Source organism: Ahaetulla prasina, chromosome 3, assembly GCF_028640845.1.
Source record: "Ahaetulla prasina isolate Xishuangbanna chromosome 3, ASM2864084v1, whole genome shotgun sequence".
Lineage (NCBI taxonomy): Eukaryota > Metazoa > Chordata > Lepidosauria > Squamata > Colubridae > Ahaetulla > Ahaetulla prasina.
This window is the reverse complement of record NC_080541.1, coordinates 59296364-59318235: the sequence shown is the minus strand read 5'-3', so window position 1 is coordinate 59318235 and position 21872 is coordinate 59296364. Positions and strand designations below refer to the sequence as shown.

Sequence of the window (21872 nt, the reverse complement as noted above, 5' to 3'; positions counted from 1 at the left end):
TCCACTTGAGAATGGCTAATATATCTAGAGAATAAAGGTTTTTGTGTGTGTTTAATAATCCTTTGGCCAGGGTCATTTTAAATTCAATTTTCAGATAAATAAGGATTTGCTAAAAGACATTTTGGAAAAAAGAATCTTAACAAACCATACTAAAATAACCAGTGATTAATCAATAAGACAGTGCAATCACATTTTTGAAAATAAACAAGGAACTTGTATTTAAATGTTTACTTGTTTAAGCAGAAATGTCTGCAAGCAAGAATACACCATAAGCCAGGGGTGTCAAACTGGTGGCTCGCGGGCCAGATGAATCATGTGCAGGCCACGCCCACCCCAGCTCCACAAAGGGGGAAAACTTTGCAAAACATCACATGACGGCAATGTGACGCGGCTAGTTTGACACCCATGCCATAAAATGTACTAAAGGAAATATATTAAGTTCATATAGATCTAACAGCACGTTTCATTGCCAGCAACTTATAATCAGCAGCAGTGTAAATTTAACTTTAAGAATTTCTTTTTTAAAAAAAGAAAATGTCTCCATATTACAATGCAAATTTGCTACCTTTTGAAACGCTAGTTCAACAAAATACTCAGGGTAAGTCAACTATTAAAGAAAATATTTTATTACATCATGAAAAAGTATAATCATTCAAATCCAAACTTGTATTAAAATCTGAACTTTTATAAGACAGCCTGTTGGTATATTTTGTTCCACATGGGAATGATATGAATACTAATCTTGTTACTAAATATTGCACAGTCTGAAAGAGACAAATAATGAAAACAAAACAAAATCACATGATCTTGGGAACCATCTCACATTATGAAAAAAAAAACCTACTAAGAAACTTTTAAAAGGGGCGGGGTTGCTTCTACAGTAGCTTTAAGTTTATAATTCTTGGAATGACTGGAATCCACTGAAGATCATAACAGGGGTAGGAAGCTTCATTTCAGCAATCCCTTGTGCAAATAAGATTAATTAGAACAAATAATGCAGTTAAATCCTTGATATCATTGAAACAATTGCCACATCTTTGTTAAATCCCTGTTGGGAGAAGAGAAAATATGGAGAATTTATGCCATCAGTTTTGCCTGCAATTCCATCTCTGCTGCTTGTTTCAATGCAACATCCACCAGGAGTTGAAATCCACTGAAGTCCTGATTCAGATCTGGGGGAGTTGGAGGAGGAGTGTTGAAAAGCCCACTTTGTGCATTTGAACTAGGTCCCAACTTATCCTCGTGGAATAGGAGAGTGTTGTCTGTAAAGTTGGTAGGTGAAGCCCACTGAAGGTCATCTGTAGTTTGACCTGTACCAGCGGGCTGATTGAAATGGAAAGGGACATCTTTCAGTGCAGTTACGGTGGTATGACAAATCACTGAGGGACGAGCCAAAAGAGATCCTGGAGAAGGAGCATTACAAGTCTTGTTTGGTCTTGGGCTACTAGAGAGAAAGGAGCTCTCAATCAGGGGAATGCAGTTTTTTGAGCTGGAAAATTCCACTGGGTGGCCATCAATTACCTTGGTCCCTCTTCGTGAGATAGTAAATTGATTTGGGTCTTTCCCATCCTTCCTCAACATGTCAGGCAAAAGCCTGCGCCGTGCATTGATGAACCAGTTGCAGACCTGAGAATACAATGACATTTTCATTCTTACCGTCATTCAATTCCAATTATGTATTGCATGAAAGCAGTTCAGCTAAATGCCTGAATCCCTTCAAGCTAGATTCCTAAACCTGACCAAAAAAAAAAAAAAAAAAAGGCTGGCAAACAAGTTTTGACACACCCTAAAGAGAGACTTTCCTGGTTCAGCCAATCCCTCCTCTCAGCAGAAAACCCTAAGATTGTAAGGGGTAAAGCCCTAAATTTGGTTTTAAGTCTGAATATATGTAATGAACAAAAGAGTAATCTCTGAGTAATGAACAAAGAGTAATCTAAATCATTACAGTTAGGTTAATTAACAACAGGAAAACATTTTCCTCTGAAACGGTAACTCCTCCCTATAGGAGTTACTGATTTGTGTTGTTCAACTGACTATGTCAACAGGCAAAAGAGGGATTACCTCACCACATTTGCCCTTGTTTGAGTATCAAGCCAGTTTCCTGGGCAATAAAAGAAAGTCCAACAGTCCTTTTTTGTTTACTGTACAAGAACTGTTTCTCCTTACAAAGAAAATGTGTGGGATACCTACAAAGAAACAATTACTCTAAGCCAACATGGCAAAACCAAATTTACAATAAAGCCTATGAAATAGGCTGAACTGACACACTCCAAAAACACAAATATACTCATCACCTTTTACAAATTCTGCACACACAATGTATTATTTTAAAAAAAAAGCGCAAGTCAATGGATTGGAAGAAAATTGTGTTAAAAATCCCGCAAACAAAAGGAATATTTGAAAATTCTCCTTTTGTGTGTTCATACCCTCCCCCTTCCCTGTTTCGTTTATGATTAATAATAAAAGCCATTTTTATAAGCTAGTTTTGGAAAAGCTTCATATGTTTAAATGAATACACTCAGGTTATTTCAAATACTGCTACAAACTTTTTTTCAAATGTTAGAAAATGCAACTACATATACATTCACAAAGCAAGTAAAACATATTACACATTCACGTCCTTGGTAGAAAGGAGAAAGCAACACTTAATTTACATACTCAGAATTGTACACTTTTTTCAGAATTTGGAACAGAAACCAATTATTTGCATTCTTAGGTAAATCCGAGTGCTGACAATTAGACATGAATTGATTTCTAAATATGCAGAAAGTATTTCAGTAAGGCCACTGAGTTTCAAAGGTACTGCATTTAGATTTGGAAAAACTGAAATTCACATTCTTTCCATCACTGTTATTGTGTGAGCTTGCCTCTTGTAAATCAGGATTTCTCATCAGGCTGGAAGCTTAAGTTGTCCCAATAAAAAGCGCAGATGGACACTGAACATTCATACTTATTTTAGGCAGTGAGGTTAGTCCTGGGTAAGCAGGTATCCATCCCACTTAAGCTATGAACTTTGTGGGTCTACAGAAAAACCCAGGCTGAAACAGCACCTTTTGTCAATCACAATACCAAGATACTAGTTAAGTAAAGTGGAAGCTAATGGTTAATAGAACACTAAATATTAATACTGTAGTACGTCACCCAATATCTACTAACTTAAAAGCAAAATAGTATTCAGCAGGTAAACAAACTTGTCATTATTGCCTTAAGCTTCATTAGGACACACTTACATACCTGTAGTGTGGAAAGGTGCGTCTGTCTCGACAATAGTGCTTTCTCTTGTTCAGAAGGATAAGCATTGTAACGGTGCTCATACAGCCAGTCCCGAAGAATCTGCACCGATTCTTTGGGCAAATTACCCCGTCTCCTCCTCTTGATTGAGCAGCCAGAAGAAGAGAGATCCAGGGGGACATCCATGCTGTCATCGTCTTCGGTCTCACTGCCTGATATTGCAGCAGCACCTATGATGCACATGAAAAGGTGTGATGCTACTATCTTTCCTAACTCTGCATTTCTCTACTCAAACACATTATCACCATCCTATGCAATAAAAATGTAATAATATGCATCAATGAGGACTAGGTAAAAAGTCCTAGTATCTTTCATTCTGAAAAACTGAGCAACTTGGTTATCTGTCTGTATACATGCAATTTGCTGTATTTGCTTTATTTGGAGAACCACACCACTTATTGGCCAATAATGTGTATATTCATCTGGCCAATTTTCTTCAAAATTAATTCTACCACTTTTTACTAACTTAGAACAGTTGTTCAGAGCTAGTTCATTCAGAGCCCCAAATTGTGGTTAATTAGGATTTGTTGAGAAATCAAATAGGCGAAACTAACTCAAAAAGATAAGCAATAAGCGGGGGTTTAAGTTATGATAACTACACCCATCATTCAAAGCCAGAATGAGACACCCAAGATGTGTGAGCCCAGCATATTTTTTGAGGAACACAATCCACTCTCATTATTAATGCTATCTATGAAAATAATAAAAATAAACCCACAGAATGAAAAATTCACAATTTTTTCTGGAGCATCAGCTGTTTCCCATTCACAGTTGACCTTTTTAAATTGCTACCCATCATTACACTGACTTTATATCAATATTCTTACATTAAGTCATGTAAGAATAACAACTTGGTAATTAGAACACTTATTAAAATTAAGGCCAATAATATCTAGATATGACTTCATTCTAAACAGTTAACATTTTGCATGAAATATCACAATATCTTTTACGAATAAATATTAACCCTACTTCTACAACTGTATTTGCAAATTAGCATTTAGCACTAAATACACAGAAAAATATCATGAGAAAATGGTAAATTATGCCTCAGAATGATATTCATATTTCCTTCATCTTCTCCCTGAAGTCCTGAAGAAAAATAGTTTGTCTATATTAGAGTGAAGGTTTTTTCTCCAGCCTTTCTATAGGTACTACTTATAGGTACTCTATAGCAGTGGTCACCAACTGGTGGTCCATGGACCACTGGTGGTCCACGAGAAAATTTTGGTGGTACATAGAAAAATTATTTGCATTTTTTACACTGCACTAAATACTATTTATCTTTTTAAAAAATTCATATTAGTGGTCTGCGGGATTTAAAATTATGAATTTAGTGGTCCCTGAGTTCTAAAAGGTTGGTGACCCCTGCTTTATAGGTTCTCATTTAGCAACCACAATTGGGACCAGCAACTGCATCGCTAAGTGAGGCAGCTTCTAAGTGAGAACTCATATGACACAATTGTGCTATCCTTTCTCCCACTCTCCAGTCCTTTGAAATGTTCGCCCCACTGGTGCTGGTACAGCTGGCTTGAAACTGACAAGACAAGCTTCTGTTTTCGTTTGCCTCCTAACCCCTTCCCAAGTTTTGGGAATGCTCACCCTTGATATAATTAGCAAGAAGAAAAATAATGTTTCCACTTAATATAATTTACATTTAATGGAGAGGAAGGCATTACAAGAGAGAAAGCAGGCACACAATGGGGAATGCACATAGGAAGCAACATGCTGGCCTTGGCAATCATGGGCACACTGTACAAACAGTCTGGGGTATTCTTTCTTTCTTGTAACGCTTCCACTCCAATCTTTCCATTCTGCATTATTGGGAGAGAACCACAGGTTAGGCACAGGATAACACATAGTTATTGTAATAAATGACTTCACTGTCACTGGTGTAGTTATTTTTTCAGCACTGTTGTAACTCTGGATGGATCCTGAATGAGTCAGTTGGTAAGTGAGGACTATCTGTAGTTCAATTACTCTGTTCTCTCGTCTTTAACAGCATAATAGGTTTTATTGCAACAAGAATTCAGTATATTTTGGCACTGGATAAAAATGGAAAATGATTGTTACTTCTTATCGTAACTCCACCTCCATGAACACGGGAGATTTTCATCCTACATGAAAAACACATCAGGAAAATAGTTCAGTCTCTTGACAAAGGCAGCCTCACATCAAGACCTGTTCTTTCCAAGAGAATAACAGAGCAAAACAGCTCCTCTCTCTGAATACTGATCTAGTGACGTTATTTTCTCAAACTAGTAAATACAAGTATTACTAAAGGATTTAATTAATTCAACAACCTCTTGTGAGAAGGGCTTAATTGTTCTTCTTTTGTGCTGCCTTTTATTCCGTCTTGTTCCAATGTAACATTGGAAATAAATTATGTAATTTGTCTCCCAGTATAATTTTGAAAACTAATCAAAGTTGATCAAATTTGTTAAAGAGCTGGCAAAAAAAAGATTACATTTTAAAATGGACCAGATCGGGTTGAGAGTTGCGGATTAAAATAAATCCAGAAAACGTATTCCAATGCATCCCTAATGGAAGAAGCAGTCAGGCAATGAATTAAGTTGTTATCACCTCCTTCATTCTAAATTCTTTCCATCCTCCATTCCAGTTACATGACCTAGACTGGAGCTGCAATTAAAGGATTGGATATTGTTCTAGAAGGCGCATTCTGCACGCTTTCTCTGCTTTGCTTGTTCTAGCAATGGTCCTGTATCTTTTCAGAATGTCTGATGGTGAAGGATAACAATTGTGGCTTTCTCAAGCATAAAACACATTGATGGGAAAACTGCACTCATTGTTTATCAGTGGATACTTTTTCCCCAGCAACTTCCAGGGTTATTTATGAAATATAAACTCTGGTAACTCAATTTGTTATTATACCTTCTAAGAGATACTGTTCAATAAAAGTTGAAACTTTTCAAGGTAAATAAGAAATGCATTATTTATACCTACCAACGTAAACCTAACCGATCACGTGAAGGGCTGAGAATGAGATTTCTGGTGTTCAATTGAATCAGGACTCAAGATCTAACTGTGGCCATGCTGTGTCACTAGTGTATCAGTAAACCAGGTGAATACAATACAATAGGTCAGTGTTATCAAAATATGATGATAAAGCTAACTGTAGGACCATTTAGCCTGAGGAAAACAGATTAACAAGGTGTCCTGTAACAATAATGAACCATCAGTTGAGAAAGACGGTGGGGACAAGGTAGAAAGCAAAGTGAAAGGTCTCAGGCACTTCCTGTAGATGAGTTTATTTGTATTTCCAGATGTTTATAGCAATAGCTCTTAGACTTATATACCGCTTCATAGTGCTTTAAAGTCCTCTCTAAGCGGTTTTTACAGAGTCAACATATTGCCCCCAACAATCTGGGTCCTCATTTTACCCACCTTGGAAGGATGGAAGGCTGAGTCAACCTTGAGCTGGTGAGATTCTATCTGCTGAACTGCAGCTAGCAGTCAGCTGAAGTAGCCTGCAGTACTGCACTTTAACCACTGTGCCACCTCAGCTTATCTAGCATATTCAGTAGCAGGCTCTGGTGACGTTTACAAAACTTTTTTAACCATTGCTAATTTAAACCTGGTTTAATCAAAATTTCTGAAGTCACACAAACAGTGAACCTAGACACAAGATCTGGGTTCATCCAAAACGCTTGTGGTTAGTCTGTGATCCAATGCATCATGTGACCATAATATCTGAAGTCTCTTTTCATTGTGTTTGATATAATTTATAGTATATTGCACATTCATATGGTATCTTTCAATAAAAATAAAAAAAGATACCATATGTGACAGAGGTCTTTCCATGAATGGAACAAATTTTTAAAAAGAAGCGCCACTGTATCAAGGTTTGAACTACTGGTAGTCCTCCACTTACAACAGTTCATTTAGTGACTGTTCAAAGTTATAACAACACTGAAAAAATTGACTTTTGACCATTTTTCAGTTATGACTGTTGCCGCATCCCCATGATCATGTGATCAAAATTCAGATGCTTGGTAACTGGTTCATATTTATGACCGTTGTTGTGTCCCAAGGTCATGTGATCCTTTTTTTCCGACCTTATGACGAGCAAAGTCAACAGGGAAGTCAGATTCGCTTTACAACCGCGTTACTAGCTAAACAACTGCAGTGATTTGCTTAACAACTGTGGCAAGAAAGATTGTAAAATGGGACAAAACTCACTTAACAAATGCCTCATTCAGCAACAGAAATTTTGGGCTCCATTGTGGTTGTAAGTCAAGGATTATCTAGAACGCCAGATTTTTTTAAATCAGGGCTCTACCAGCAATGAATAGCCTAGATTCCAGTCTGATAGTATCTTTCTATTTGCTAAAACTTTTGATAGCAGAACATAATCTAAAAAGGTACTTTATGCCTTATAGAAACCATAGAAATGTGTCAATAGAATGGAATATTCCTTTTAAGAACACTTTCATACTGTGATAACCAGATAGTTTATAATATTTAGAGCTTATTGTTGTTGTAGTTCTCTCTGAATGCTTTTGGGACCCTCCTTTCCATATAATGGTCTGATTCATGGGCCTTTAGTCATTTGCTCTCTCAATTAATGCTCTTCATACACGGATAAAGAACAGGAATTCATTCAGAGATGTAATTAAAAAAACCCAAGTCAATGGATCCTACCTAGCATATTACACAAGATTTACACCTAAATGCTGAGAAAAGCAATCAAGCCAAACTATTTCAGCTAGCTAGAACAGAAGATTGCTTTAAAAAGTAAAGAAAAACAAACAAACTTGAAACTAAAAAGTATTCAAAGGCTAGAAAATGTATTCTTGTCCCTTCAAAACAAAATGTAAATGCTGATCTCCTCACCCCGTAAACATAAAAAAAAGGAGAACCGGTAAAGCTCCTGACAGTATAAATAAAAATTAAAGCAAGAACAAACCTGCATTACTGAGTGCCCTTTGATCTGCTTACTTATTGTGACATGTTCCCTCTGCTAAGAAGTTAATGATACAAAACAGGTTTGGGCTAAACAGGAGACAAATGCTATGCAACTCTTTTGGGGGTATAATGAGCAGATTTCAATAAAGGAGCATTAGCTACCAGGAAAGAGACCCTGTATTTGTGCAGAAGCGGCAGTTACAGGAAACTATAGGGAGCATTAGATGCAAACTAATCCAGTTGATTTTTTTTTATTAGAGCAAAGGCCATATTGGTGCTGCCATGGCAGTGTTTACATTGGAGCGTTTGTGCTGATTACTAACAAGGGAAAACCAAAGCTACCCTGTAATCAGTCTGTGCTCTGCATTTCCTGTTTTAACAAGGAACAGTTAAAAGGTGGCCTGACTAGGCTGCCTGACTCAGTGGATCACTACTGCTTTGTTATTCGTTACTCTACAGAATTCTTGGAGGGAGAAATATTTGCACTCTTAATTTGGTGTTTTAACATAGCAGATTACAATTTTCACATGACTTACTTGGTCATAACGTAACCAAAGTACCAATTTCAATTTTAAAAAATAGCTTATTTTTAGCATATTTCATCTGAGGACTGAGAAATATTTAGTGAACAGCAATTTAACGTACTACATACTAATGTACATATACAACAGTTTGTGTTATTGAAATAACTGTAATGTTCAGTAGTTATTTACTCTTCTAAAGACAATAGTTCTAACAATATTATTTGTCTAACAAAACAAACCCAAAACCAGAGTTATAATTTGCAGGTACATTATAAGGTCACTTTGTCCAAAGTTTATGGGCACAGTTGATTTTCATCTCATAGAGTGCAGGGCTCAATTTGAAAAACTCTTCTAAAGACATACAAAGTATGACAGCTTGTCTAAATACATTTAAACAAGGACAAGTATCTTTTACATGTAAATTATTTACCTGTTTGCTTCTTTGGGGCCAAAAAGTTAACATGAAATTATTCCTTAAGCCATGCCTACATCTGTAAGCCATGCATGATAAAGAGTATTAATTCCTTAATTTTTGCATATTAATGACAAACCTACTGAAAATTTAACTTTCTAAAATAGAGTGACTGCTGTTCTGGGGGGAAGGGGGAAGTATTACATGGAGAAAGTGGCAGATACCAGCTGCTTTGATAAATTTACAAAATGCCTTATATCAAATAAGTTCGCTTTGTACCATGAGCAATGTACAAAACTGCTTTCTCCATGAATCTCTTTGTGTGTGAATGAAACTCTTATCAAGCTGTTTTGCAGGGCAGCTCAGTCATTTTCCAGAAAACACCTGCAGAATTTATAGATACAAGACTCAAATTCTTAATCTGAAAACCTTAAAGACTCTACAAATGTGGTATTGACTCTTTCAATATGCAAGAAAGACAAAATTACAAAGAAAAATAGCAGATTTGAGTGACACAAAATTAAGGACATGGATGCAGTGCTAAGTTATTAACTGCTAAGACAATAAATATTACTTGAAAAAATAAGAACTTTCCTAGAATTGACTTTCTAATAATTACAAGCATATAATCCTTCCAAATTCATTTTGGCCAGAAAGAAACAAGTTATAGCACCCTACCTGTGAGCTTTACTGTAAAAAGGATGTGTATCTGTAACTCTTTAAAAGTCAGAGAAGGTAGTTTAGAGATTTGAATAGGAATATAGCTCTTCAAAAATCAATATGTTTTTCATTTCAGAATAAAATCTCATCAGATTTTAAAATAGAAAGCTTTTATCAAAGGCAAAAAAAATTACAGGTAAGTATGGTCCCAAGTTGTAGTGACAAAGGAGAAATGTTTGGACATGAAGTAAGAGGAAATAAAATCCCAAAGATACACATTATGCTAAAGCTTAGTCACATGTAACTCATTGTGTGCTTTCACAAAACAATGGTAATGCCAGATTTGTGTAAGGATACATAGGTATACTGTGCAGTTAATAGATGTTTTAAGAACACTTTCACTGACGTGATCAGTTAAATTTGAAGTCTACTCATTTATCCCATTAATATTTTTAATCTTATGCATACTTCTCAGACCACAGAAAGCTACACCACCAATAGAAAAATACATTCTTATAAAATTGGAATGTATAAATCATCTTAGGTTATAACACAAACAAAATTTCAGATTTCCAGATCACATGTACCATCAACCATATAACTTTTCAAAATGCTTTTGTTCTACTCCTCCTATATTCCATGTACTTGAAAACTTTTCCTCATGCTCTACTCCTCCACTCTTTCCACTTTCTCTCATGCACTTAAACGTGTTAAAAGTTTTATTAAACATTGTCTGGCCTGACAGAACAGGCAGCATGCTTAAAGTTGACAAGTTAGGAACTCCAGATTTTAAACACGCATGCACAAAACACAGCATCTCACATCCCACCCCTCCCTTTCCCCAAAAGCTTGGAACAATGGATCAGCAGGCAGGAAACCAGCTCACCACAACTGTTCACATAAAGAGAGCACAGCAGCAGTTACAAAAACACTATACAGATTATCCAGTGTGGAATTTTTTGCTCAATAATGTAACATATTTTTGTAGAAAGTTCAAAAACAATTATATTTGTCTTTAACTTCAAAAGTAGGCCATGGTATTGTTGGACCCAAGGTTCTACCTCTCACTTATTTTACTGTGTGCTTACATTACCATTTAATGGTTGTAACTAACTTGTTAGCTCACTTTCCTTTTTATATTTCATAGTTGCTTGTCACTCAGTACACAAGATCAGCTGCATGGGAAAGAACGTTTTAGATACATTTCAAAAGCAAAAAATAAGTTTCCCAATGACCAACAAAGCCTAATTCCTTGTTAAAACAGGAGTTACATTGTGAGTTTCCATTTAACTCCCTAACTCTAAGCCACTGACTTCTCTTTGTTTTTCACAGCGTTCGTGCAGCAACTACTGTAACATAAACTACAGGTAAGAAACTCTAACTCAAGGGGGCAAATTATGAATAAACATGAACAAAACATTGACAAAAACAGCAGTTATTTCACCAGGTCCTGCTTTTTTTTTTTTAAAAAAAAAAGTGGTTTTCAGTTATCTTGCCTTTCATCGGACAGTAGCCTATAAACTGGCTTTTGCGTCTTCTTAAAAAATAAAGGGCACTTTGTTTTTCTTTTTACACGTCCAGAGTCTTAAGCGTGGGAGATCCGCTCTCCGTGCTTTCTTAACCGATTTTTTGCAGAGGCTCCACCCCTGTCTCTCTGCCCCCTCCCTCCCCGACAAGCGCAAACAAAGAAACTACTTCAAGCACGCTGTTGCTAGTCTAAGAATTTGTTTTCAGATGCCGCCTTGCTCTCCATATCGCACGTTCCCCAGCAGAACGAAACAGCGAAGGCGAAAGATGCGGGCTTGGAAAGAAAGTGCCGCGAGAGGGTGGGGGGAAGAGAAAAGGAGTCTGAAAGGAGGGGGAAAAAACTTTTGTTTCGGACACAAAACGGGCAGCGGAGACTTGGGGTTTGACAGGGCAGCAGCCTTCAAACCGACATCGCCGCGCTCAGGTTTTGTTTTAATGTCTGAACGGGGAAAACCCCCCCATCAACTGCTCCCCCCCCCGTCCTCAACTTCGAGTTAACAAAGAAGTCAAGGGGGGGGGCTTTAAAAAAAACGGAGGGGAAGAACTAGCCCCAATTTCTTCCACAGCCTGTACTCGAGAGTTGCGTACCCCAAGCCCCACACGTTCGCACTTCTTCCGCCTGACAATTGTTTAGCTACGCCACGAGGTAGGCAGCGGGGGCTCCTTTCACTTGGAAGCCGGAGAGAGAGAGAAAGAAAGAGACGCTCGAAGCAGGACAAACTCTTACTTACTTTTCTGAGCTTTCATTTCGGTGCCCTTCCCGCCTTTCTCGTGGAAGATCCCCCTCCTTTTATTGCCAGGAAGGGAGGAAGAAACTTTGGAAAAGAAAAGAAAAGAAAAGAAAAAGGGGAGGGGGAAGGAAAGAGCGGAGAAGAGAAGGCGGCTTCCAGCGGGGTCCTTTTGCAAAGGCGGCGTCTGACGCTACGGGACGGTCGGGGCTGGCTGGTGCAGAAAGTAACTTGAGAGTGGCCCTCTCGCCGCTTCTTCCTTCTTTGTTCTTCAACTGGTGCTTGGCACAAGCTGTTGCTGCTGCTGCTGCTGCTGCTGCCGCCTCCGCCACGAGGTGTGCCCTCCCCCACCTCCCGGCCCTGACTAAGCGGGAGAGGAGCCAGAGCTGCCCCTCCCCTCCTCGCTGGCCGGCCGGGTAACGGCTTTGGGGCGGGGGGGGGGAGGACGAGCCTGTCAAAATACCGGCGCTAAACCGAAAGGAGGGGAGAGAGCAGCTCTTCCCAAGGCGCGGCGTAAACACATGGACAGGCAAAGAAAGCCTCAGCGCTTCGCTTCCTAAGTTCTCCTTTTAAAGATTCTCCAATTTAACAAAAAGTAGGCAAAGGGGAAGTCGTCGGGGGGGGGAGGGAGGGAATTTAAATGCTTCAGGCGCCGGGAGCTCTGCCTTGAAAGGGTGTAAACGCCATTTATAAAGTTTGCGTCAACAGCCTCAAGACCCCTTTCGGGAATCTCCTCAGGCGGAGGCACCCCTCACTCCCCAAGCACATCTTCGGCTTGGTTAATGTGGAAGGCCTCGGTGCAGGTCTTTCCGCCACTTCTTGGATTGTTACAGTCAGGTTTCAGTCCCAGCGAGGCTGGCCCACCAGAGAGAGCCAAGTTTTTTCCCCTTTTTCGGCCGTGCACGTCGCAAGCCAGGTGGCTCAAATCTTGTTCCCCTTCGGCTTCCTCCGAGGTCTTTGCAGCTCCTGCTCCGAATACCGCGTTGCTGGCTTAAATAAATCCTTCAAACCCTTTGCGCAACAAACAACACTCTACTACCATCCCATTCTGGATCCTATCCCAAATCTGCTTTAGAAGCCCCCCCCCCCGGGAATCTACATCACTGCGCTTTGGGATACATGCGATCTGCTAACTTACAAAGAGCCCAGCTACAAGATGAACCACTGTGTTGGCTTAACTTGGGACAGGGTGTGTGTGTGTGGGTTTAAGCAACGCGAGAATCCAGAGAGCTGCCTTGAACGGTGCGGTTTCTTCCGTCTGTTCAGACGGCGAGTTGGAGGGCGATTAAAAAAAAACACATTACGTCAGTTCAATTTACACCGAGGAAAATTCGCCGATCCCGCAGTGACACTACTTTCTCACCGCTCCGCTTCTACTATTACTATCTAATGCATTCCATATCTTTTACATATGCTCATTTAAGGGTTGGGGAGGGGGACTCCTTGGAATAAAACACGTGCGCAACGTGTTTGCTTTCCTCCGCATTATCCTAGCAGCGTTACTGGGACGGATCCAACTGCAGCTGAATGAGACCCACCGGCCCCTTCCTTCAGATCCCCGGAGCTGAAATTTAGGGACTTCTGCGCGGGCCGCTCTCCAACCCTCGGGGACAGAGAAGGCTTCTTTTCCTTCCCGTAAGAAGACGCTTCTCATCTGGGATGGAAAAGCACCCTCTTGCTCAAGCGTTACAGCCCGTCACCTGGCCTGAATTTTAACGAGCACATTCATCATGACTAAACGAGGATGTCATGCAGTAATTATGGCAAGCGGAAAGCATACGCCGGCGTAACTCGGTCGAACAAGCCAGGTTATTATATTGAAAGGCGCCCTCCCTGCGTTCCTCCACCAGCTCTTCCAGCCACTGACCCACCAGCTGACGGAGCTGCAGACAAGCGGGGCCTTCAGAGGCCACGTGGTTGACTTCCGGAAGGGGAGGGGGGATAGGCGCTCCGGGAACAGTCCTGTTTACACGCTTGATCTCGGCTCCTCGCTATACAAAGGTGAACAACCACGTTGCCCCCAAAGCCTCGTCGTTTTCTTTAAATAACTTAGCGGCTCGCCAGTTCATGTAGTTAAGATACAGCATGGCAAACCGGGGCGGGTAGGAGGATCGCGCTAAAGCGCTAATTTTCTGCAGTTACACTCCTGGATGATCTATTACAACAACAACTTCTGAAGTTCTTTTGCATATGATCTGGACCGAAAGCCATATTGGGCCCAAGGAATAAACACGCCTCCCCTTCAGTGTTTCTGAGAGGCTTTTACGAATCTGCCGTGTCATCGTTAATGACGGAATCACTCAGCTGATCGGCAACACTGAACGGAGTTCCGAGGACGCATTCTTATAGTAAGGATGACGATATACATATATATGGCCCCGGCCGCCTTCTGCATTTCAGAAGAGACCTAAAACTGCCAACATCCGATCTTTCAACGATCGGAGTCTTGTGTTTTATTCCTCTGAAATCAGACCGTAACAAGGCACCAGCCTTGTTTTCTCGCAAGTTGTGCGTCTCTTCTCTCTCCCCGCAAGGGGCTGGAGTTGGGCTTGCGAAAGGGCTGCCAGATGGCTCGATCCTTACAGCGCAGAACGGGGGTTTCCAACCTTGGCAACTTTAAGACTGGTGGGACTTCAGCACCCAGATTTTTGGGAGTTGAAGTCCACAAGTCTTAAAAGTTGCCAAGGTGGGAGAGCCCTGATGTAGTAACTCCCGAAGCTTCTCGCCTGCAGCGCGAGGGTCGCTTTCGCCGATGAGCTGCAATTGGTGACCGAAGCTGAGTCAGGGACACCTCACGTCCGGGCTGAGCGCACCAAAGCGTCGCCAAGCGGTTGCTTTGCCATCCTGACAGTCTCGCTCGCAGCCAATGCGGTGGCTGGCGATGCGGACGAGGCACCTTTGGGAGGAAATCCCGGCTCGTCTGACTTTTTCCCTCTTCGAGGCTCACTTCCTTGTTCGGGAAGCAGAGGATCTACACCGATCCGTTGCCCTAAATGCTGGCATGACAGCAGCCTGAGGGGCGGAAGGGAGTGCTTGAGTATGGGTACATAATCGTCGACTTACTACAGTTCACTTAATGATGGTTCAATATTACAAAGCACTGGAAAAAAATGACTTATGATGGGTTTTCACACGACCATTGCATCATCCTGGTGGTCACATGATTTACATTCGGATGCTTGATAACTGACTCACATTTATGAAGGTTGCTGTGTTCTGGGGTCATGTGATCACCTTTTGCAACTTTCTGACTAGCAAAGTCCGGGAAACCAGATTCACTTAACAACTGTGTTACTAATTTAACAACTGACATGATTCACTTGTGGTGGGAAAAGTTGCAAAATGGGGCAAAACTCAACACATTTCTCCCTCAGCAACATAAATTTGCGCTTCAATTGTGGTCATAATTTGAGGACTACCTGTGCTTCCCTTCGCTCGAGTTTGGTCCCTGTTGGATCCTACGTAGCCTCTCTGCCTGGATAATGTTATTGCACAGTAGTCTATGCACGCACTGCATAGGAAATGTATCCTTCTGGAAACACTTGCATGCCATGGGACAAAAGGGCCAAACATTAGACACCGCACAATAGCCAATCCCAAAAGACTGCTGTTGTGTGAACTTGCAGGATCTGCTTTCCTGGAAAGGGCCGAGAGGAAGTGAATGCAGGACTTGCTTGAGCTCGTTTTTTCCCTCTCAATCCTTTTAATAGATTTTATGCAGAGCATTGCTTAAGTAAATGACAGAATCAAAAAATTATATCCAGCACAACAAATTATATGTTTAATAACACCCAAGCAAGTTGAAACAGCCCTTTTAATGAAAAAGGTGCTCCATGTCTGAGATGTTTGCACGTCAGTAAAACATTGAACAGGGTTTATGTTTGTTTGTTTAATGGAAAGGCAATCTAGATCAGATATAAGAGCATAAGATGCCAGCCAATAGTTTAAAAATAAAAGTGATGAAATTCAGGCCAGGTTGAAAGCTATCTGTCCTGGAAGCCTCAGGCTGGTTCCATCACTGGATACTTTGAGATTATGATATTAGTGTATCATTCATGGGATTTTACCAGAAATCCAAACTCATTAAAGTAATAAATACATAGGGTTATACTTTTAGCCTATTCAAATTTAAGTTCCATTGAATTTGACATTATAAATTGAAGGTGGAGCCCATGGAGTCCATGAAATTGGAGGACTCGCCCTTTCCTCCCCCCCGCACAGACCACCCTTGGATTGCCCATAGAACATCATCGAGCCTCAGACTGTTGCCATCGGCGGCCAAATTAGTGGCCGCAATTTTCGAGGCTCGATGGGGATGGGGGTGATCTGCTGTGGTGCTGAGTGATTGGATAAGGCGGTGACTATTCCACCTGCCGCCTGAGACTGAGACGGATTTCCATCGACTTTCCCACCCGGAGATATCCTGACCGTCCAGGATGGGTCTGCTCGCCGTGTTTTTTCATCATGCGGACATTTTCAGCGGCTGACCTTCTTGTCCTGCGAGATTCCCCTCTCTCGTGGGTTTGGCCCTCTACGTTATCGAGGGCCCATCTTGAGGACGGGTTTTGGAACCCCGAGAGGTGGCATGCCAAAAATAGGAGACTTAAGGGATTTTTAATTAATTGTTTTAATCGATTTTTTAAGTGGAGTTTTAATGGGAATTTTAAGGGGAGGGTGGAAATTGACGGGTTTGGGTTGGGGGGAGGGGAAGAACGGGTGGAGGGGAAACCCGTCGGGGAGAGAGACAAGTCCAATGTGCGTTCGCGGCGTTAAGTTAGGTCCGAGGGTGGTGGGGGAGGGTTTCGTTCCAGCTTATCAGGTTGTGCTATTGACACGGTAAGTGGGAGAGGCAGATATGGCGGAAGGGGGGGGCACATCAGGTTTTGGGAGTACGCCCTCGCTATTTAAGAGCGATCGCGTGCTCCAGCCCCCCTGCTTTTTCCCGTTCCCCGGGTGGCCAGAGTACTCGGGACTTGGGCCTCCGGCTGATGTTATGCAATGCAAGGTCCGCGGTTAACAAAGCCCCCCTGATCTCAGATCTAATTCAGGAGGGGACCACGGACGTTATGAGCATTACGGAGACTAGTTGGGCACGGAAGGGGGGGTTCCCCTAGTGGAGATGTGCCCACCAGGTTTCCGAGCATTCCATCAACCGAGGGCCCAAGGTAGGGGTGGCGGGGTGGCGGTTATTATTAATGAAAGCCTGGAACCGAGGGAGACCACTGTACCTCAGATAGCTGGTTGTGAATCCCTCTATGTGAAGTGGGGTCGCAGGACTCAGGTGGGCTTGTTGATCATGTACCTGGCTCCTTGCTGCGTGACAACAGCCCTGCCCAAGCTGTTGGAGTTGCTGGCCGGGTTGGCAGTTGAAACCCCTAGACTGTTGGTCATGGGGGATTTCAATCTGCCATCAACTGGCGTGGCATTCTCGATGGCTTGGGAGTTCATGGCTTCCATGACGGCCATGGACCTGACTCAATTAGTGGACAGCCCTACCCACATCGGGGGAGGCACTCTAGATCTGATTTTTGTCTCTGGCCAGTGGACGAATGATCTGATTTTAAACGATTTAGTTATCGAGCCTTTGTCATGGTCAGATCATTCTCTTCTTTGTCTGAACTTTCGGACCGCTACTCACCACTGCAGGGAGACGGAACCAATGCATTGGTTCCGTCCCAGGATCCTGATGGACCCAGAGAGGTTCCTGACGGAGCTTGGGCCGTTTCCCGAGAACCTGGCCCGCGGCACGACTGAAGAACTAGGCGGTATACAAATTAAATTATTATTATTATTATTATTATTATTATTAAATGAAGTCCTGATTCTCTTTCAAGATGACATAAATCTGCAAATATGTTTATTGCGATAATAGGAAAATAAAATCTAAAAACTTCAAGAAACTCAATATTTTGGTGTACCTTTTATCCTCACAATGGATGATACATTCCAGATAAAATTCGAAAGTACTAAACTTGATCAGGAAGTTCAATGGTACTCTTAAATAAATAGGAAAAAAATTGTTCTAAGATGCCAATAATAAATGTAGATACTACAAGTTTAAGGCCTAAATCCACACGTCTAACATATCTAAAGGAGGTGCATCGGCAATAAGATTAAAAAGCCAAGATCAACAATACAATTAAAGCTCTGAACCTTTAATATATCCTAAATTTGGTAGTTTACTTTTATTGGTATTTATGATTTATTTTTATAAATTACATTTATTGTTGTATCCTACAGGTATAAGAGAAGTGATAACACTGGATATTTACAGAAATAAATTATTCTATTTGGTATAAAATGTGTAGTTTACTGAGATCATGAACTTTTATTCCTGGATAATAAGGAAACCTTGGATGTTTAGGTGTCAATTATTTTCCCATAGCCCTGAAGGCAGTGATATGGAGAAAAAAGATTTTTGTCTGGTAAAACCCAGTACATATTACAGAAAATACTTCCCAACAAAGCACATATTTAGTCAAAGCTAAGGATAAGCTCCTCATAAAGCTTGAAGGACAGTTAGGATGTCTCATCTCCTAAGATTAATGGATCCAAATTATTTTTCACAGCTGCCTAGGGAATATATACATTAATACTGGATATGGTCAATATTCAGGTTAACAAGCTTTTCTTTTCTCTTTTCAAATACAAATGAAGCAGTTCTTTAGTTGATATGAAAAACTATACAGATGAGAAAAGTAATAATACAAGACCTGCTTTGATACTTTGATAATGGTACAGAAAGAACCTTAACCTTCTGACATCACTGTATTTATTTATACAGTGCCACCTGGTGGAATGATTCTGAGTGAATACTCTACTTAGACTAACAGCCTTTAATCCAAAAACAGATTGTCATAACTTGTGCTGACAAGCATGCATTTCCTTTTCAAAAATAACTTCTCTTTATTCTGTCAGCCTATTCATATGTAATCCTTCATGCATGCCTACACAACTTGTCTGCCTGCACTGTTGTCAGGGCCTGACTTGCCTAACCAAATTGAATGGAAGCTGTAAGGGAATTACAAAGCAAATATGTGTTTTCTTTTGTCTGCTTGATGATGGCTAATGATTGCAGATTATCAACTTTGTGAAAGTTAGGCTTTGTTTGTGAACGTGCTAGGTTATCACTTACAATGACTGCCAGTTATGTTGAACAATATCTCCTACAACTCTCACCTGACTGGCTGGGAATTATGGAAGGTATGGCACAATACTTTTGCAAGGAAACAGGCTGTTTAAAGAGTTATATATAACTCAATACCCAATAAATGTGGACTATATGGATTTCTAAACTAGGAAGAAGATAGCCATTCTTGTTATATCACATAGTAATTATAGGAAATTTTAGTTTTAAGGGAAATGAATAGAGCATTTCTGATCTGAGATTTGTCATTTGGGTCTTATTTTCACTCTTAAATTATGAAAAATAACTCTATGATATATTAACACATTTTAGATTCAGATTTGATACATTTTGGAAGAAACAACAAGCAGAAATCTCTGCTTTTCAACAAAATAGCAGTGTTTTTCTGGAACTTCTCCTGAGCAAAGACAATTCACCAATTCAATTGCAATGAAGCTTATCATTTTGAGGCAGTTTGTTTCCTGTCTCCCTTGAGTGGCAACAGCCCACTTCAAATTTTTGTGATAAAACTGTAAATCTCCCCAAAGAGATATTTTTCAGCTGCAGTTTCTGTTCCCACTCTTCAAAATTATCTGCTGCATAATAATGAAGCATTAAAAGAGGCTTGTAATTGGAATCAAGTAATATCCATGGCATTAGGAAATAACATTGGCTATAAAAGCTCCCCAGCGCATATTTTATACATTTCATGCATTCAAATCTTCTCTACAGGAGAAGATTCCTACAGGAACCCAAAATTCTGGAGAAGCTGATAACATTAGAAAGAAAAATGATTACTTTCCTTAATCCACATTGTTTGGATATGCAGAATCGTACTGCCTCTGAAGAATTTCTTTAGGTATTATGTCTAATATGGCCCAACTCTTAAGAATAATATCACCTTCTCATCTGGATGGCCTGAAAGGTGCATTGCAAATTTTAAGAGCTTTGTAAATTTGTTGCATTTGTGCCTTGTGTGTGCTCAGGGATGCATCTGTCTATTGTTTAATGTCTGTTTTTACCTCATGCAACTGTCAAATTAGGATCTCACAAGCAAAACTTTATGATCAAATACGTGTTAATCTTAAGTGTGCTAAGTGTATTGCTGCTCCTAAAACACAATGCAGGGCTTTGTATGAGGAGTAACAGTATCATATATTAACCCGTTTTAGATTTAGACTTGATCCATTTTGGAAGGAAACCATCTCTATACATGAAGAAGGGAAACAGTAACAATTTCAGAGCAAAAGTTTAATATGAACCTTGCTCTTCATCATTTCATATCTGATAATCATAGAGATAACTTCTAACCAAATCACAATCTAGTCGGATCTGATCTGAAGCTGAGTGCACCTTATTTATCAAGTTTAAAAATATTGGTGTGAAAAAGTCTTGAAATTCAGGAATTAATGGTGCTTCACACGAGTAGCTCCTTAATATTTTAAGAGATTGACAATCATGTAGAAAAAGCAATAAAGGATCTGCCACCATCAGATTACTGGCGATGGCCAGAGATAGTATGGTTGACAGTATTGCTGTATTCCGATTTAAAGAGAATACAATCCTGTATATGATGCTTCCTTCTTATTTTTCTATTCAGTGATGATCCTGGGAGGTTGACTGGGCTCAGAGGATGACTAGCTAAGTCACTAGTTTCCATGCCAAAGGTAAACTAAAATTTAGGTCTCCTTATTCCTACCACAATATTTTAACCACTAGTCCAAACACTTTAATTACCATATTTTTTCACACTATAAGACACACTTTACACCCCTCCCAAAAAAAGTGGGTGAAAATGTCTGTGCGTCTTATAGAATGAATGTTGCCAAAGCCCTGCCCCCACTCTTCAGCCATTTTTTGCCTCCATGTGCCCCATTTTCAACCCGTCGAGGTGAAAAATGGGGTGAGCAGAGGCCGGAAACAGGTCACAGCTGATCGGTGGTATTCCAGGAGGCTGATTCAACCACCAATCAGCTGCTTGTGCTAAATCAGGCTGCAATAATGTGCTAGAGCTGTTTACTCTTTGCTGCAAGGATGCTAGCCAGATGAATCCCGATGAATGCTGGGAGACTGAGGCAGATTTTTTTCCTCTTGTTTTCCTCCCCAAAAGCTAGGTGCTTCTTACGGTGCAAAAAATACAGTAATCATCATTTTATTTAATTTATAGCTACAATATCTCCCAAATCACACTGCTTTTTTTCCCAGCAAAAGGGCCCTGTAGTTATTCAAGATATGTTTGGGGGGGCAAGTATGAGAAATGCGAACCAGTATATCACATATTTTCAATTGTACTTTCTTTCAATTTGTCAATAAACTTACATACAATATTTGAGGTGTTGTGATTTCTAGCCAACTTATAGGCAACACTTCATGCCAAGCCTGATAACTAAAAGGCTGCACGAATATTAGAGTTCCAAGGTGGCACCGAAATGGGTACTGGTCCTTAGAAAAAAATAGTAATTATTTTTGTGTGCATTATTCTAGCTGTTAGGAACAGCACTCTAAAGCAGGTTATAAAACAGGATAGATAGCAGTGCTTCTCCATTCCTGGCTGGAAATCAGCACATACCAAAATTCTTAAAAGCAGAAGCTTAGAGGAACTATTGCTGATACTGGAAATGAGGGGAAAGATCAATGTAACAGAAGCAGTGATAACTAGCTAGCGGAGAAATTAAAGC

At 40.4% G+C, this 21872-nt stretch overlaps 1 protein-coding gene across 2 annotated transcripts; it reads right to left on the bottom strand.

Moving 5' to 3' along the window:
• Positions 1–610: 610 nt before the first annotated feature.
• Positions 611–13216, bottom strand: TGIF1 (TGFB induced factor homeobox 1). 2 transcript variants are annotated; one of them, XM_058175614.1, is made up of 4 exons: positions 12072–13216; positions 5365–5408; positions 3235–3461; positions 611–1626 (listed from the first exon to the last, which is right to left on the bottom strand). In XM_058175614.1, exons 2-4 carry the CDS (start codon positions 5405–5407, stop codon positions 1078–1080), a joined length of 819 nt encoding a protein of 272 aa, XP_058031597.1. In that variant the 5' UTR covers position 5408; positions 12072–13216; the 3' UTR covers positions 611–1077. The 2 variants fall into 2 exon arrangements, with proteins under 2 accessions (XP_058031597.1, XP_058031598.1); XM_058175615.1 differs by lacking the exon at positions 5365–5408 and having other exon boundaries at positions 12072–12664.
• Positions 13217–21872: the final 8656 nt, after the last annotated feature.